The sequence below is a fragment of the Psammomys obesus genome, unplaced genomic scaffold (assembly GCF_907164565.1).
Source record: "Psammomys obesus unplaced genomic scaffold, mPsaObe1.curated_primary_1811, whole genome shotgun sequence".
In the NCBI taxonomy this organism is placed as follows: domain Eukaryota; kingdom Metazoa; phylum Chordata; class Mammalia; order Rodentia; family Muridae; genus Psammomys; species Psammomys obesus.
The window spans coordinates 6800237-6817736 of record NW_026596046.1 but is presented as its reverse complement, the minus strand read 5'-3'; the positions used below and the strand labels follow the sequence as shown (position 1 = coordinate 6817736).

Sequence of the window (17500 nt, the reverse complement as noted above, 5' to 3'; positions counted from 1 at the left end):
CACCCGCATGTTGGCACTTGTTTCTCATCTGCTGGGGAGAGCAACGCTTACAGGTGCAGAAACTGCAGCTCCAAGAGGCTACGTGAATAAATGCATCAATTTTACTATCTCCTTCCAAAGTCAACTCGAGACAGCTGGGCTAGGGACAGCTCAGAAGTGGGCTAGGGTAACAGGCTCCTCCATCCCAAACAGCACCCCTACTCAAGCCCAGACAGCAGTCAAGTCCCTTCTGCTTCCTCGTCCACTAGAGCTGAGACTTCAGGAAAGGGATGTTTGCTCTGCAAACATCAGGGCATGGTTTTACCATTCATTTTACTTATGTGTTCCTGTTTATGTCGGGAGTTCACGTATATGCTGGTGTGTGTGTGTGTGTGTGTGTGTGTGTGTGTGTGTGTGTGTGTGTGTAATTCTTCTTCAGGTGCTGTGCACTTTAATTTTTGAGACAGAGTCTCACTAAAACTGAAACTCAGCAAACAGGCTAGACCAGCTGACTTTTGAGGAAAGGGATCCATTTGCCCCCGACTCGCTGGCTCTGGGACTTTACCAAATAAGCCACCTACCCAGCCTCCTAGTTTTAGGTTTAATACCAGATCCTAAAATTATTGTCCTCTTCAACACCAACCCATCATTTGCAGTTGTGTGATCTCAGCGTGCATTCCTGGGGATAAGAAACCTAGAGTGAGCTCTAAAACACATGTCTGTTGTTATTGCTGTGTGTAAATGTGCACGTTTTCTCTCACTTTTTCTCTCTTTCTCTCTCTCTCTCTCTCTCTCTCACACACACACATGTGCATGTTAGCATATGATATACATGTGTAGGTTCATGATGTGCAAGTCACAGGACAACTTTGTGGAGTCAGTTCTCACTTTCCACCTTAACATGGCATTGGGGGAAGATGAAACTTAAACCGTCAAGCTCCCAGGGGAAGCACTTTTGCCCACTGAGCCATCACACTGGCCCACTCGTTCACTTTTAAGATGCTTATTAATAATAAGGCAGCCTGCAATGCCCTGACATCCAGTGTCCACAAACTCCCTCACTGGTGCAGAATGTAAATGGATGTCACCTCCATCTGGAGCCAGCTTAGAAGAGGAAAAGACACGTGCAGATCGGACCGGTCCCCTTTCTGTCTCTGACGGCAGCAGCCAGATGAAGTTCAGCTTTAAGAACAAGCTGGTCAGAAGACTTAATGGGCCTCATCTAGGAGGCTGCATTTTTCAGCTTATGAAACCTGAGGGAGACCAGGAGAAGCAGACTGCACGTGGCAGGAGAGAACATCCAATACAACACTGGCAAGCGAGGAGGGCGGAAAAGGGAGTGTGCTTAATTTGTCCAGTTCCATCACAGGAAGAAAAAAAATATGTGTGACATGAGATTTTGACCTAGAAGCATCCTAAAAACATAAAACTAAGATTCATGTCTAAGCCCCCATTGAGACCACTAATTGCATTAACAAAGAGAGCATTAGAGAAAGCTTTTTCTAGTAACTTGTGAAAAATAAGTGGCTAGGAAACAAAACCTGATTTAAAGAAAAAAAAAAAGTAAGGACAAAGTCTTACAAACAACAGGAGGAACTATCTCCGTGTATAGGGGTGGTGTGGACAAGCTCTTTCTGTCCAGAACATAAACACACAGAGCGCATGCTCAGAAACTAGAGGGTGGGCTCCTTATTTAAGCTTGGAAGAGTTGGGAAGGGAGAAAAGCAACCACTCTCATTCCAGAGTGTTCTAAGGAGCAATCAGAGTCTCCTTGGCAGTGAGCACCAGGAGTCACCAATGGCCACTGTGTCCCCTTGTGACCGAGGGGCGCATCATGTTCCTCTGCTGAATCTCAAGGCAACATTAGTTTTCTGGAAAAAAAAAAAAAAAAAAAAAAACCTTTTCAGAACATCTCCATTGATTCCGCCGAATCCAGATCTAATTTTTTTTTTTTAAACAGGCAGCTTACAGAATAAGGAAAGAGTTGTGCAAGCTTTTTATAACAAATATGTGATAAAAAGCCTTGCATCGAGAATATGTGGAAAACTCTTATAATTCGACAATAAAAATTCAAATATTCTGATCTAAAAGTGGGGTAAGGAAGGATCTCAACAGCCATCTTTCAAAGAAGACATACAAATAGCCAGTGAGTGCATGAAAAGGTGCTCAGTACCCTTAGCCATCAGGAACTGCACATCAACATCTCACACCTACAGGATGCTGGGTGAGCTGCCTGTTCCTCTTATAAAGCACCATTGCTGAAAACAACTTAAGGAAAAGAAGGCTTATCTTGGCTTGAGTTTTTAGAGCAGCATGTGGGATAAGCATGGCAACAGTCAGGGAAAGCAAGGCAGCAGGAGCAGGAAACCGGCCGATCACATTTTCACCCATACACAGGAAGCAGGCAGAGAGAGAACGGGATGTGGGACAAAACCCTAAAACCTCAAAGCCCACCCCCATTGACACACTTCCTTCAGGAAGGCTTCATGTCCTACAAGGTCCATAACTCCCTTAACAGCACAACTAACTGGGGACCATGTGTTCAAATGCCAAAGGTTATGAGGGGCGTTCCCCACTCAAATCACAGACGGAGGCTATAAGAAGCAGACAACGGTATACGTTGCTGAGGACATGGAGAGACTGAATCCTGCTGGCACTACTGGTGGGAAAGTCCGGGGGGCAGAGTAACTGTGGAGGACAGTCTGGCAGCTCCTCAAAATAAGAAATACAGAGATGCCGTTTGACCAGCAGTTATGCTTCTAGGCTTATCCCCAAGAAAATTCAAAGTATATGTCCCCATAAAAAGTCATACAAAAAGGCTCATGAGAGCTAAGAAGTGGACTCCACTCGATACCCATCGACTGAGGAATGGATGATAAAATATAGTCTATTCATATGCTGGACTGTCATTCAGCCAAAAATATAGATGGAATAATGAAAAATGCTGTGCAGTGATTGATTTAAGCCTATTAAGAATCATGGAATCGTCCGTTTTTAGAGCAAATTTATGGTGTGCAAATTACATGACGATGAAACTTGCTTTAAAGAGGACTTAATGTAAAAGTTTTCATTGTGTGTTGGTGTGCTTATGCAGTGCATGTACTTGAGTATGTGAATGTGGACACTGACAGAGGCCAGAACAGGACCATGAGCGTCTTCCTCCATCCATCTTGGTCTTCTTGACTTGAGGCAGTCTCCCACTGACAAAAGAGGAAGTGTGCCATCCTGTCTCGGCTGGCCATTCAGGGAGCTCTCAGGGCCCACCTGTCTCCACCCCTCACAGGTGGGGTACACACAGCCATGGCTGCCTGGCTTTTTATATGGGTGCTGGGCATTTCAACTCAGGACCTTACGCTCAAAAACCAAGGGTTCTTACTCCCTGAGCCACCCACCCAGCCTAGGACTCGACGCTTTCATTGTTCAACAGAAGAAACTACATTATGAGCTCATTCTCCAAACTGAGCGCGAACAAATGTTGACATTTCATTCAGCACTCACGGAGCCCCACAGGAAGTGTAGAAAGATGCGCCATTTCAAGATGATAAAGAATCGTGGCCTCTATCTCGCCTTCATCATTAAAATAAGCCTGGCAGCCAGATGAGCAGGTAACGGCAGGGCACACAGTTGGATCTCCTGGCTGATTCCTGCCTCCCTTCCTGGCCCCACTCCAGCTGAAGTTCAGCTGCTCTCTCACACCCAGGGAAGCCACCAGCTGCTACACCTGCCCACACTGTCACCCAGGCTCCGACTTTACAACTGCTCTTCCGAACCACAACAAAGGCTCCAGAACGGACATCAGAGGCTTCGAAGTTTACACCCAAGTAAATCACTCACTGGCTATAGAACTCAAACCTGCGCCTCGGTGTGCGCAACAGAAAGAAAGCTTGAAGATTCTGAAACCCCACCAGCTGGGATAACAAATATGCAGGGCAGAAACAGATTCGTTTCCAAATATTCTATCAATAACCATGACCTGAATGTTGAATATACTCAACAGAAAAACTTCTCAACACAGCAGAGAAATAGGACAGAACGAAGCTTACAAACTGAGGCACAAAAGGAAGCTGAGGTGGTGGAGCAGACTGAACAGCAGTCGGGTATCTGGTGAACCATCACATGCTCCTGTGTTTCTTGCTGGCAGGATACTAGAATTTTTTAGGAGTACCCCCAAAAGAGATTGAATTCCCCACCAGCACCGGTGAATGGGAGCTTTTTTTGGAATGAGTTTTTATAGGCGATCAAGCCACGATGGGACATTAATCTTCCAAAATCAAATACAACTGATGTCCTTACCAGACACTCTCAAAGTGGGCTGACAATGCCTCCAAAGGAGGCCATGTAGAGACACATGAACACTGCCACCTTTGGGCCAAAGAACTGCTAGAGCAACCAGAATCAGGGATAGCGCGAGCAATAGATTCTCGATAGCCCTCAAAAGAAATACTCCTTGAATTCCGACCTCCAAAATCAAGAGACAAAGAAAAGCTTGCTGTGTAAGCAAGCCAGTTGGTACCCCTCAGGGCAGCCCAGGGCACGAATACCTGGAGATAGACAATGTAGACACAACAATGTAAAAGAACTTTTATTCTCTTGGTTCAGCTATTGTCTGTGAGTCTTACTGCCTCCTTCTGCTATCCTAGGCCTAGTCCTGGAACCTTCTAGCCTCCATACAACCTAACCTAGGCCTAGAATGTTTTCAGCCTCTGAGACTTACTGCTTAATAAGCTCACCCTTTCTTGTTCTTTCTGAGCTCTGGGCTGGCTGGTTCAACTCAGCTGCTCTGGCTCAAACACCTCTCCTCACTAAGCTGACTTGCTCGATGTGGCTTTTCTTTTCCTCTTAATTGCTCCAATTGGCCTCAAACTAACTCCAACACTTTTTTCTAATCTTCTGGCTCTTTCTCATACTCTGACTCATTCCATCTTCACCTGAGTTCTCTCTCTTCATTCTGTTTCTCTATCACTGTCCCAGTAAAACTGCTCTCTCTCTTTCTCTCTCATTCCCACTTAGGTAGCTTCCCTTTTCTCTCTCTTCTTGTGAGAGCTGGATATATCCTGTTATGTCAAGTCTTTCTCTGATTCATTACTGTTTCTGTCACTCAATAAACATCACTCTCAAATATGGGAGCTTCCTTCTACAAACTCTCTTTACCCTCATTGTTTGCTTTAAAGGTGTGTATACCTGGACCTAAGCTTTTCTTTACCTGAAACTTGCTCTATACCAGATTGGCCTTGAACTCAGATTTGCTTGCTTCTGTCTCCTGGATTAAAGGCATATTTGCATTCTAGCCAGATCACACAGACCTAGAAAGTCTTTGGATGTGATCTGTTGCCACAACAGCCATGTTCTGAATTAAAATTCCTCTACACAGGAATCCATTCTTCAGGCACTTGGGTATCAAAAAGAAGCAGCTCTAGCCAGGCAATGGTGGCACATGCCTTTATTTCCAGCATCTGGGAGGCAGAGGCAGGTAGACCTCTGAGTTCCAGGACATCTGGATAACAGAGTGAAATTGTGTAGCCAAGACTACATAAAGAAACCCTGTCTTCGGGCTGGAGATATGGCTCATTGGTTAAGAGCACTGGATGCTCTTTTGTAGGACTCTGGTTCAATTCCCAGTTCCTACTCAGTAGCTTACAACTATCTATAACTCCAGTTCCAGGGACCCAACACCCTCACACAGACATATGCACATAAAAATAAATAAATTACATATTTAAGAGGAAAATAAAAGAAACCCTGTCTTGAAAAACTGAAGAAAAAGAAGAAGCCCCCTGATAAAGGCACATGCTATTCAGCCTTAATTTATTAACATAGGCCCGTGTAAAGAGACCTATTTAAAAACCTGTTTTGGAAATGTTCATTTAAAACCATGTCCCCCTCACCTTCACAAGCCCTTCCCTTGTGGGATCAGAAGTTCTCAGGACGTCTTCTGTGGACCACCAGGATTCCTTTAGGTAAACAGCCACGACTGAAGGGAAAACCAAGAGAAAAGGTGTAAGTCACACAACAAACTCACTGGAGGCAACAGCGTGGCGCTTCAACAGCATGGGCCGATGTGCATACTTCATGGGTGAGTCGGGTGACATTATTATCACTTGGGTTGTATCATGATGATGGATGTGAAACCACGACCTTGCACATGCTACACCAGTGTTTTACCACTGAGATACTTCCGCAGCCTGGGGTAAGGTTGGTAGAGTTATGTAAGGGCACAAATCAGAAGAATTGCCTCTGAAAGGGACAAGATAAGTATTTCACAGGTGGCCTGTCTGTGTAAAAAAAAAAAAAAAAATGTTGAAGCAGTCAATATTACAAGAATTACATTTTTTATTTTTTATTTTTATTTTAGGTTTGGGCACATAGCTCGGTTGGAAGAATGCTTGCTCACCATGCATGAAGCCCTGGCTTCAGTCTCCACTGCCACATTAACTGGGTATGTAGACTTCAGTGGTATTCATGCAGGTCTAGCATTCAGAGGCAAGGATGAGGAGTTAGGGCAAAGACTAGAAATAGCGACAGGAGAGCCAGAAGTGCAGGGTTATCCTTGGCTATATATGCCAAGTTTGAGGCCAGCCTGGGCTACAAGAGACTCCACTTTAAAAAAAAATGTATTTTTTTCCTTATTAGAAACATATATCAGGGGTTGGAAAGATGGCTCAGCAGCCAAGAGCCCAAGCTGCTCTTCCAGAAGACCCAGGTTTGATTCCCAGCATGCACATGGCAGCTGGCGTCTGTAACTCCAGTTCCAGGGAATCCAACACCTTCACACAGACGGAAATGGAGGCAAGACACCAATGCACATAAGATAATGACCAATAAAATGATAATAAAGTTAAAAAACAAAGAAACATATCAAAATCCAATCATTTGGGGTTGGAAAGATGACTGAGCAGTTAAGAGCAGCCACTGCTCTTGCTGAGGGCCTAGGTTCAGAATTTACAGCACCCACAGATAGCTCACAGCATCCATAATCCAAGTTCCAGAGGATCTTATGCCCTGTCTGACCTCTGTGGGCACCAGGCATGCATGCGGGAAAACACTCATACACATAATTTTTTTTAAATAATAGTCCTCTGCACAACTCATAACTCCCCCCCACACACTATAAGATCGAACATTATCTATGGGCTCTGAGGAACAACAATTACTTCCTGTGTGTTGAGCAATGCCTTGGCAGTAGAGTCAACACCGCCTGCTTTTATGTGAGTTTCTTCCAACCTCATAATGAAACTGTTCTCAGCATCATTCTGAGGACACTGCAGCCCTGAGATGGAGGGTGGCTAGAAGGGGTAGAGAGAGGGTCCTTTCTACCATATGGACTGCATGAATGGACTCTGCACCATAAATCCAGCCTGCTCTTCAGAACAGGGTAGACAATGTGGGGAATGGCTAATCTTCTGAAAAGGTGGCTCTGGAGCAAAGAGTCTGGAACTTTGAGGAGCTTTCCATCCTCCCATCTAGAGCTTACTTTTCTTCACCTTAACAGTGCCGCCACCCGGGTGATTGGCTCAGCATCCTTAGAAGCAGATCTGGATGTAGACACGTTTTCACACTGCCCTAGATGCCTCACCAGGGTACCAAGCACACGGCCCCAGGTGTCTAGGAAGCTGCTAGGTAGACTGGATTTGAAACATCCAGATAAGGCTGGCCGGTGGTATGTGCTCCCTGCCTGCGAATCAGTGAGTTGATGGATCCCCTCTACGTTTTTCTGCTCCCATCTCATCTATCCAGCCTCCTGCCTCAGATGACTAAGGTAGCCCCTTCCTTGGGCTTATCCCTGTATCCCCCCTCACCAGTACCTACATACTTAACGGTCAAGGCTTGAAAGGCAAAACCCACCCTGGCTTCTTCTTCTTTGTTCTCACAAACAAAAGTTCCTTTGCGTGCTTTCACCTATCTTTTACACCTTTTTAATAAAATTTTAAAACTACTTCTTAAGCCAGGTACTTGATCCTGAGGGCTTGGGGACCCCCAGAATTTTAAAATGAATCAACCCTTTCTAAAGAATAAAGATTTGGGGGTGGTAGGACAATGGAATGAAAATCCAAGTCACTTGAGCATTTAACATAAGGTTAGCAAATATAAACAAACATTCACTCCCCCTTCCCTATTCTGCTATTTGAGACATGTTAGGGACCAGGCTACAAGGCACAAGCCAGACATTCAGGACCATCTCAGAACCTGCACCCTTCCCCCTCCGAAGAGCAACAGCCTCCCCTATCCCAGCCTGTCAGCTTCCGATCAGTAGTGAATTCTCATCACTGACAATGGTTCTAAAATTCATGCAGCGGGCCGGGAGAGATGAACCCATTAAATGCCTGACATTCGCCTGCGCTTACTCAATGTGATTCATTGCCAAAATGGCAGCTACTAGAACTTGCAGGGGCTTCCTACAGACTCAGGGATCATCTCCCAGCTTGGCAAGGTGAACCAACAGAACTGTTCGGTTTGCTAACACACTATGTTCCTGTAATACAGGCGTCCGAGTCTCTAATGCCGCTTCAAACAAAAACATGTTGACACAGCACCTTTCGAGTTTCACAGTGCACAGTGGAGCATTCATTGGTCATGCCAGTTGTTACGAAACAGATTCAACTGGCCCTCACAATGATGTTTTCCAAAACTCATCTTCAATGGCTAAGTATACGTAACAAGAAAAGTGGAGTCCAATCAAATTTAGCAGCCTAAAATAAACCTATCCTCAAAGCAGAACCAGCCGGGAGGATTCGGCAGCATCTGATTAGTGAGCCATGAGTGCCTGAAAACGCAGGAAGGAGAGCTGGCAGCAGAGCCCAGGCCACGGCTGTGGCAGCACAGCGAGGACACCAGGGAGGTTGACAGGTGCCACGAGGGCTTTCACTGCGGAGACTGTGGATCTAGGCAGCACTGAAGGTAACAAAACGGAAACCAAAACACCAATGGTTCCAAAAACAAAAACTACCTAGCAGATCCAAACATCGCTTTCTACCCAACCTATCCACCCACCCCCACCTCCTGTCCCAGGGCTAAGAGGAGTCAGCAGGGCAGGCCATCATGAAAGGCATTGCCAAGGCATTAGGGCCAATTTAATTTCTCTCTCTCTCTCCAAGTGACAGGTGACATGGAGCACAAGAAAGAATGTCGCTGCTGGATTTTATGCTGTGGCAAGTCAAGGCTTCTCAAACAAGTTAAGACAGTGAGGTCCCTAAGTGAACTCCCAGTAGCCCAGATTCATCCCAGACATGAGGGGATCAAGTGAATTTACCTCTCCTTGGCTGAGCTCCCAACCCTGTCCACAGAACCACAGCCCCAGGGACTAACGAATCCCCCTTCATCCTGACTCCAGCAGTTGGCAGCCTACAGAGGAAGACAGAGCCCAGCTAACTGCCCTGACACAAGGCAAGGAGATGCTGGATTGACTTTCATGAGGACCCAGAGGAGAAAACAGTTCTGCAGGGGGAAGGGACAGAAAAAACACCCACACACTCTAAATGACTTCGGCAGAGTAAGGCTTCAGCAGGAAGGTGAGACAAGCAATCCAGGCACAGCAGAGGCATGGAGCCCTCTAAGTCCAAGGCCACATTCAAGACAACTTCAAGAGCTGGGTGAAGCGATAAGGAAGGTAGAGTTGCAAATGCCAGTTCAGCAAAGCCTCAAGTCACTCGCTCAGTTTCTAACATCTGATGAACTTCAGCACAGACAGTGAGCAAAGCAGCTCACTGGAAATGATTTCACACATAGCCCTGGGTACTTGGTATAAGGGGAGCCCAGACTTCAAAGCCAGCCAGGCCTCAAATACCAGCTCCTTCACTGCTAGCCTTATGACCTGATCCTTGGCCCAAGAGAGCATCCTCTCCCCTGGCTCCATTGCAAGTTCCATGGAAGAATGTACCTCACCAAACTGCATTTCCCAAGGCATTGACCTTCTCTTGTGGTTTCTAGAAATTTTCTTCACCTGCCTCGAACGCTGCAGAGCAGTATGAAAACCCTTGTTTGTTTCAGCTTTCCGTGAGGCAATTAAAAGAAAAAGGCTTTGTAGCAGGCCATCTCTACCTGGCAAACTTGCTCTCCAAGTCTGTCCAGAGATGTCTGTCTGTCTTTCACTGCTTGCTCTCTGCCACCCTGTCCATCCCGTCTAGTGGAATGCCGTGATACTCCTCACACATTTTTCTGTCACCACCCCTTTCTTCTATGGGAAAGCATCAAGCTGATCACAGCACCTCCCAATTACGGCATATGCACCTGGCCTGCCAAATGACACAAGACTGTGTGTGTGTGTGTGTGTGTGTGTGTGTGTGTGTGTATGCGCACGCGCACGCATATGCAGGGAGGGATTTGTGGTCAACAGCAGGTGACACCTACTTATTTTTTAAGACAGGGTCTGTCACTGACCTTGGGGCTCACTGACTGGGCTAGGTTGGTTGGCCAGAGAGCCTCAGGGGTCTGCCTGTGTCCCCATCACCATCACTGGAATTATAGGCATACACAGCCATGGCCAGATTTTTGTTGTTGTTTTCAAGACAGTGTCTTTCTCTGTAACCTTGGCTTTGTAGACCAGGCTGGCCTCGAACTCACAGAGATCTGCCTGCCTCTGCTTCCCTGAGTGCTGGGATTAGAGGCATGAACCACGCCCAGTTTACCAGATTTTTTTTCATATATAAATGCAATTTATTAACATTTAGTCACCAAGCCTTCAATTAAAGCTTGAAACTGAGTCAACCTGTTTAACTGAAATTTTATACTTTCTTAACGATATCTCCATCTCTCCCACCCCTAACAATTATCTATTGCAAACTATTTCCTTGTTTCTTTCATTCTTCCCTCATATATTACATCAGGACCTCGCTTTCCTCTCCCCCATTCCTCCCAGTCCCTTCTCACACCTCCCCTCTGCCCCAGACTCACTCCTCCTTCATTTCTCTTCAAATAAAAGAGCAGGCTTCCCAGGGATTTCCGCCAAACACAGCCCAACAAGTTACAATAAGACAAGGCTTAGCCAGACGTGGTGGTGCATGCCTTTAATCCCAGCACTCAGAGAGGCAGAGGCTGGCAGAGTGGTCTACAAAGTGAGTCCAGGACAGCCAAGGCTGGAAAAAGAAGAAAAAAAAAAAAAAGAGCGATAAGGCATAAACCCTTATATCAAGGCTGGACAAGGCCCAGGAGGAGGAAAAGGGTCCCAAGTGCAGACAAAAGAGTCAGAGACAAACCCTACTCCCACTGTTTGGAGTCCCACAAGAACACCAAGCTACACAACCATACAGTATATGCAGAGGACCTAGCACAGGCCTGTGTTTGCTGTGTTTGCTTCAGTCTCTGTGAGCCCCCGTGAGCCCTGCTTAGTTGATTCTGTGGGTCATGCTCTCATGGTGTCCTCGACCGCCTCTGCAGGCCCAAACTGAATGGACAGTCTGTGACAGCCAGAAACAGGGAGAGATTTTCAGGCCACAACTGAACTCACAAAGACTGCTGTGATGAATTACCTCCATCAGAGAAAGGTGGCTCAGATGGCTGTTTGCCACCTCTCCCAACTTGCTCCAGCAGGAGATACCAAAATGACACCTAGTCCTAACATAGGTGGAGATTCCCCATGGAGCACACACATTGAGGAGCCTCTGAGTGCACATCACTCGCAACATGCCCCGGGGGGATTAAATCTGAGGGAGGGCCCAGGCATGAAGCAGATTAAAGTCTGAGCACACTCAAGCTATGTGCAGTTGGAGGGGATGGAGGATTATTTGAATCAAGAATCCTGGAGAATGTGCAGAGGCCAGAAGAATGTGCAAGGCAGTGAAGGACACTCCAAATGTGGGAGAAAAAAGAACACAGGGGGGTAAAGACAGAACTGCCACATTGACACCAAAGGCGTCAGAAGGAATAAGGCTAGTCTGGGGTGTGCCGTGGAGGTGACTGACAGCCACTCAGACCCCGAGGAAGGAGGAAAGAGACACAACTCCAGTCCTGTAGTGAAGTAGTCACAGTTGACACCATAGCGAGTCTGGCAGCCAGCAAGCACTTGGTGCGATGGCAGATGATGTGGCACCTCATGCAGTGGCCACCAAGCTCGTTCTGTTTCCTAGGTGAGGCTCAGTGGTTGAACACCAGCTCAGTGTCGTACTGTGCAAACGGTGCCACCGGAAAAACGTGAACATGTTGAGTCTCGCTGCTTCCAAAGCCCCCGTTCTAACCGCTGTGCCCATTCTAACCATTGTGCCCACAGATTAAAATTGACAGAAAAACAGTGTTGTGGAACTGGGGCCAGGCCCGGCAAGGAGCCAGCAGAAGGAGAGCAATGGGAGAAAAGGCCCAGGCACTGTGTGGCACAGTCTGGGAAGAGAAGAGTTTGGCAGAGCTAACCTTGTCAAGACGTTTCTACACTGAGGGGAGTGAAGAAAGTGGTACTTACACAACAAGTCTATCTGCAAGCCAGGTACTGTGCTCAGCATTGGAGAGCCTGCAGGACAACTTGGCCATGACACACACTGTGTCAAGCAAACACTTCAAGACTGTCTGGGAAGGATGGAGACAACATTTCCAAGACCAAGCCTGAGGCAACAGATGGTGGCCAGCCACGGGACAGGGTCCAGCCTTGGAGACCACAGTGGCTGGATCAAGGTATCCGGCTTTGTAATAAATCACAGAAGAGACCACGCAAGAGAGACAAGCATCCAAGTTCAAAGAATATACAGCACCAAGAATGAGTCTAGTGACACTGAGGGCTCCAGGTAACTGGGACGCGTCTGTGCAGGCAACAGTTGCAATGTATTTCCTGGTACAGCCCAAACACAGGGCAGGCAGTACGTGAATACAGTCAAGGAGACTGCGGTAAGTATCTGCTTTGCTAGATCAAAACTGTGGCTTACAAGTGCTATTTTTAAAATGGAGTCTTTTTTTTTTTTTTAAGTGAGAGTTAAAGTGTAAAGAATGGATTAGGAAGGGTGAAGTCAGATACAGGGAAAACTGGAGGCTGAAGTGTCCAAGAGTGAAGGGCTAACCCGAAGCAATCCGGCTGACAAAGTAGGAGGTGCTGGGTTTTAGCCCAGACAGCAAAGTGGGCAGCCAGCTTGAGCAGAAGGAAATAGGTACCTTAATCAGGAAGACTCAAGGGCCCGGAGGAGACGTGAAGTGCCAGTTTCAGACAGCAAAGAAAGCCAGGCATAATGGCACATGTCTACAATCCCAGTACCTGTCACATTGAGGCGGCAGGATTACTAGGAACTTGAGGACAACCTGGGCTACACAGACAGCAAGGCAGCAAAACACACAGCCCAGAGCTCATGCCTTACGCTATCTTCACAGAGGATTTAAAACAAGTGTCCTTCTTCCGCACCCCCAGCACATATCTTACCTCCCCAAACCAGCTGCAAAAGACTCACACACTGCCCCAAGGTCTGCGCTTGTTCATCGCAGCTAAAACGGTTTCAAGCCCCTCTCTCCCTACTTCCCTCTCTATTGCTCCCTTACAGTTTTAAGTCACCACTGGCCTGTTACGAATCTTAGAAATATGTGTGTCGGGGTTGAGGCAGGGGTTGGGGGGAAGGGGGGAGGAGGACACAGTTAAACCAAAGTGACAGGCCATCTTTCCCAAAAGCAAATACATGTAGGGAAGAAGAAAAAAAAAGTGATGAAAAGTTCTGGCAGAGGCTGGCACATAAACACATTCCAAGGAGTTGCATGATTTTTATGCAACATTGACTGCACTGGTCAATAATTTAAGGGGAGGGGAAAATACACCAGTTGACATAGCAACCGTCACATTGCATTACTTGGGCTACCATTTCCATACAGATGTTGTCCTTAAAGGAAAACACTTCCCCAGATGAACTTGGGTGCCTTTTGTCATGAGAAGAAAACATCTGGCTTGCAGTGCATTCACCACAGCAGCCCCTGCTGTGTTGCTCAGGCTTTTCTTGCCTCTAGCAATTCTGATTTTGTGGGTCTAGATTTTAACTCAAGGAAGATGGAGTAGGGGTTTGGGGGGGAGGAGGTGCCTAGATCCTGATGTACAGTTGAACCAAAAGATACCAGGGCAAGGAAAGAATCTAGTCTATCTGGGAAAGGAACCTTAAAATAGCCAAGGTGAACCAAGGCAAACTCACCAAATGCTCCAGAGTTGTGGAAAACACAGAGATGCAAACAGACACCCGAGTGGTGCTGATAGAAACTTTCTACATACCTGGAAGCAAATGTGTCCCCGTCCATCAGGACAAAAGCCCCATCCTAGCAACCGAAAATATTTTCCTTAGCCTCCATAGTTTGCAAATATGATGCGTTCCTTGGTATGAATGATGCTAAGATGCTCTTTCCCTTTGTTTAAATCTGTCTCACACTGAATACCATAAATTAACAGGGAAAGACGAGGAAAGCCCAAACCAAGGCCAACATGTGTTTCCAAAATATACCACTGTCACTGTGAGCTCCAATCTGCTTCCTTCATAGACCAACGAAAACAAGATTCTGCGATCTGTATGTGTCCATGGCCATAAGGCATCTTAGCTGCCCAAAGAAGTGGGTACCTAAGAGAAAGCCGAGCTTCCAGCCAGAACCTACTTTCTTGACTCCCTTAAGTAGTCTGTCTAAGCAAGGCTCCTCCGGTGCTCAGGGTGAGATGCTCTGGTATACCCCAGGGTGATAACCTATCATTGCATGATGCAAAATGCATGCACCAGCTAAAGCAGACAAATGCTAGGTCTACTGGGTCATAGGAGCAAACAGGGTGCCTGCTAACCCAGGGGACCCTGAAGGGTGTAGGCCACTCTACACCTCTGTTTTGGAGTCTGGAGAGTATGTGTGTGTGTGTGCATGCTAATATTCCCAAGCCACAGCAATGGTCAATTGTATTTGTTCCTCCACTGACACTGCTACAAGGATAAGCCTCCCAAAGGCACCACCCATGAGCTTCCTAGAGGCATCCATCTCGAGAATGGATCCTAAACTATCCTAAACCATCCATCTGGAGAATCATGTGGACAGGCTCATTCTGCTAAGAAAGCTGGGGTAATATCAGTCTATCCCTCCAAACTCCCTTTAAGAAATCCACAGCTCAGCCCAGCAAGGTGGCAAATGCTTTTAATCCTAGCACTCAGGGAGGCAGAGGCAGAGGCAGAGACAGGAGGATATCTGTGTGTTAGAGGCCAACCTGGTCTCCAAAGTGAGTCCAGGATAGCCAAGGCTACACGAGAAACCTTGTCTCAAAAAAAAAAAAAAAAAGAAAAAGAAAAGAAAGAAGGAAGGAAGGAAGGAAGGAAGGAAGGAAGGAAGGAAGGAAGGAAAGAGAGAGAGAGAGAGAGAGAAAGAAAGAAAGAAAGAAAGAAAGAAAGAAAGAAAGAAAGAAAGAAAGAAAGAAAGAAAGAAAGAAAGAAAAATCCTGTTCTACCCACCCTGTCCCCAGTCTCCATCCCTAAGCCATCCTCAAAATCTAAATAGCCTGCTCTAGGGTGATGGGTGCCTCAAAAAAAGGCATTCTGTTCTGAGAAAGCCCTCCAAGGCCCTCCAGGGTGCAGCTCACAGCTGACCCTCCACTCCTGCAAGCGAGCCACCTGCCCCAGAGGCAGCACAGAGAGCCAGTCCTAGTGTCGCAATCTTCCTTGGACCAAGACAGCCCCTTGGAGGGTTGTCTACAAGAGGCTCTGGTTTCATCTGAATGTTTGCCTTGGCACTCGCTGTCACTGCAGGCTATAATGGACATGTTTTTCCAGGAAAAAAAAAATCATTTTTCAATTCCCTGCTTGTTTTTCTCAGGGTGCACATGACGTGCAATCACCAAACACTGTAAATAAATTAGCAGCAATTTCAAGAGCGAACGTTACGCTTGGTCACAAAATGTCCTGGGAGCCAAGGGGAAAGACAGACACTCTCGTGAGAGAAGTCAGAGTGTGGCCACAACTGTCGGCACACCCCAGTCACCTGTCTTGGGAAGTGCCTGGCTTGCTGTTTCTCAGCCTGGGCCACCACTGTGTCTCAGAGCTCCTTGGGCAGAAAGCTCAGGAACCCAAGTCAAGCAACCTCTCAGTTTGACAGATACCGTCGAGGGCCAGAAGGTCTGAGTGGCACCTCCTGACTGCAGAGTGCTTTGGATCTGTCCAAGATCCTACAGGCAGCCACAAAGAACAAACAGGGCCGTTTCAAGTTGATGTGTCACACACTGAAGAGACACCTACAGAAGGAGTCCCACTCAGGAGAACCCCCAGGTGCAGACCCCTCGGCCCACAGTATACCCTAACCCTCACTCCGAATTCTGTCCCACACACCTTGCAGGGGAAGACCCCAATTAATCTCTGACACTCTTTCTCCTAAATAAGCTTAGTCAGCACCGTGTGACACAGGCCCCTTCGGCCTCATCTCCCATCCACCCCCTGGTGCTCTCTTTCCCATTGCTTTCCCTACTTGTGCCAGGCCAGCCCATTGCACCCCTGACCTGGCTACTGGCAGCCTCCAGGGACGAACATTCTGGTCCCTGATCATAGCCAACTTTCCTTCCAACCACTCAAAGGGCACTCTGCTGGGCACCCCAGAGCTGGAGTCAGGACCCTTGCATCCAGCCCTAGTCCCGCTCCACTCTCACCAGGCATTTTCTGAATTCTGTGTTCCCTCTCTGTTCCCTTCCGCCATGGCCTCCAAGGTAAGCGATGGTCAGGAACATAACTGGATAACTGTACAGAGAAAACTGGAATCCTTCAGAAAAGGGACTGCTAAGATTCACAGCTGGACTCTGCAGAGTCGGGGAGCTGCTTTGGAGAAAGCCCAGGAGTACCATCTGCCAAAGGCCCAAGTCCCAAAGCCCTGCAGCTCACAGGAGTCAGTGGACTCTGAGAGCATGAAGAGCAGATGCCACCACTGAGCCTGGCATCAGGAGACAGGGACAGAGGGCCAAGGAAGTGGCAGTGGGGATCTTCTCAGGGTTCACACTCTTTGGTTTAGCCCAACTTCTACCTTCCTGCCAAGAACTGCTGGTGGCTCTCCCTTCTCCAAACAATGCCATCTCATTCCAGAAACTTCTGTAGCACTATGGTACTGTGTGTCTGTCACACAACTAGTCAGAGTCTCATAGTTTATCAGCTTTTGGACAGTCTTTGCCCTGCCAGCTGACATGTCGCCATTATGTTCTATCAAAAAATAAATAAATATATTTAAAAGTATACCAAACAAACATTGTCAGAAAAAGAGCTAAAGAGAAAAGAAAAACCTGATGAGGTTATCAGCAAGTTTTTAAAGGAAGGCAACAGTGATGTGAATGAAATGAGACCCAGCAAGACACTCAAGGCTGTCCTCTGACCGCTACACACGTGTTGTCAGACACACACACACACAGGAAGGGTAAGGACAGACAGACAAGGAGACAAACGGGATACAGGAAGACAGACAAAGACAGAGACAGAGGGACAGAAAGAAAGAGAAGGGCAGGACAGAGGGAGGCATAGAAGAAAGGAAGACTGGGAGGGATGAAGAGAGGGAGAGAAGGAGGGAAGGAGGGAAGGAGGGAAGAAGGAAGGAAGGAAAGAAAGAAAGAAAGAAAGAAAGAAAGAAAGAAAGAAAGAAAGAA

At 47.0% G+C, this 17500-nt stretch overlaps 1 protein-coding gene across 2 annotated transcripts in view; it reads right to left on the bottom strand.

Moving 5' to 3' along the window:
- LOC129688561 (protein FAM169B-like) overlaps nucleotides 1-17500 on the bottom strand; it is an 80893-nt gene that overhangs the window by 32533 nt on the left and 30860 nt on the right. For both annotated transcript variants that reach the window (XM_055623468.1, XM_055623470.1), the window contains one exon: nucleotides 5865-5950. In XM_055623468.1, the coding sequence (XP_055479443.1) occupies nucleotides 5865-5950 (86 nt within the window). The remainder of the gene's footprint in view (nucleotides 1-5864; nucleotides 5951-17500) is intronic.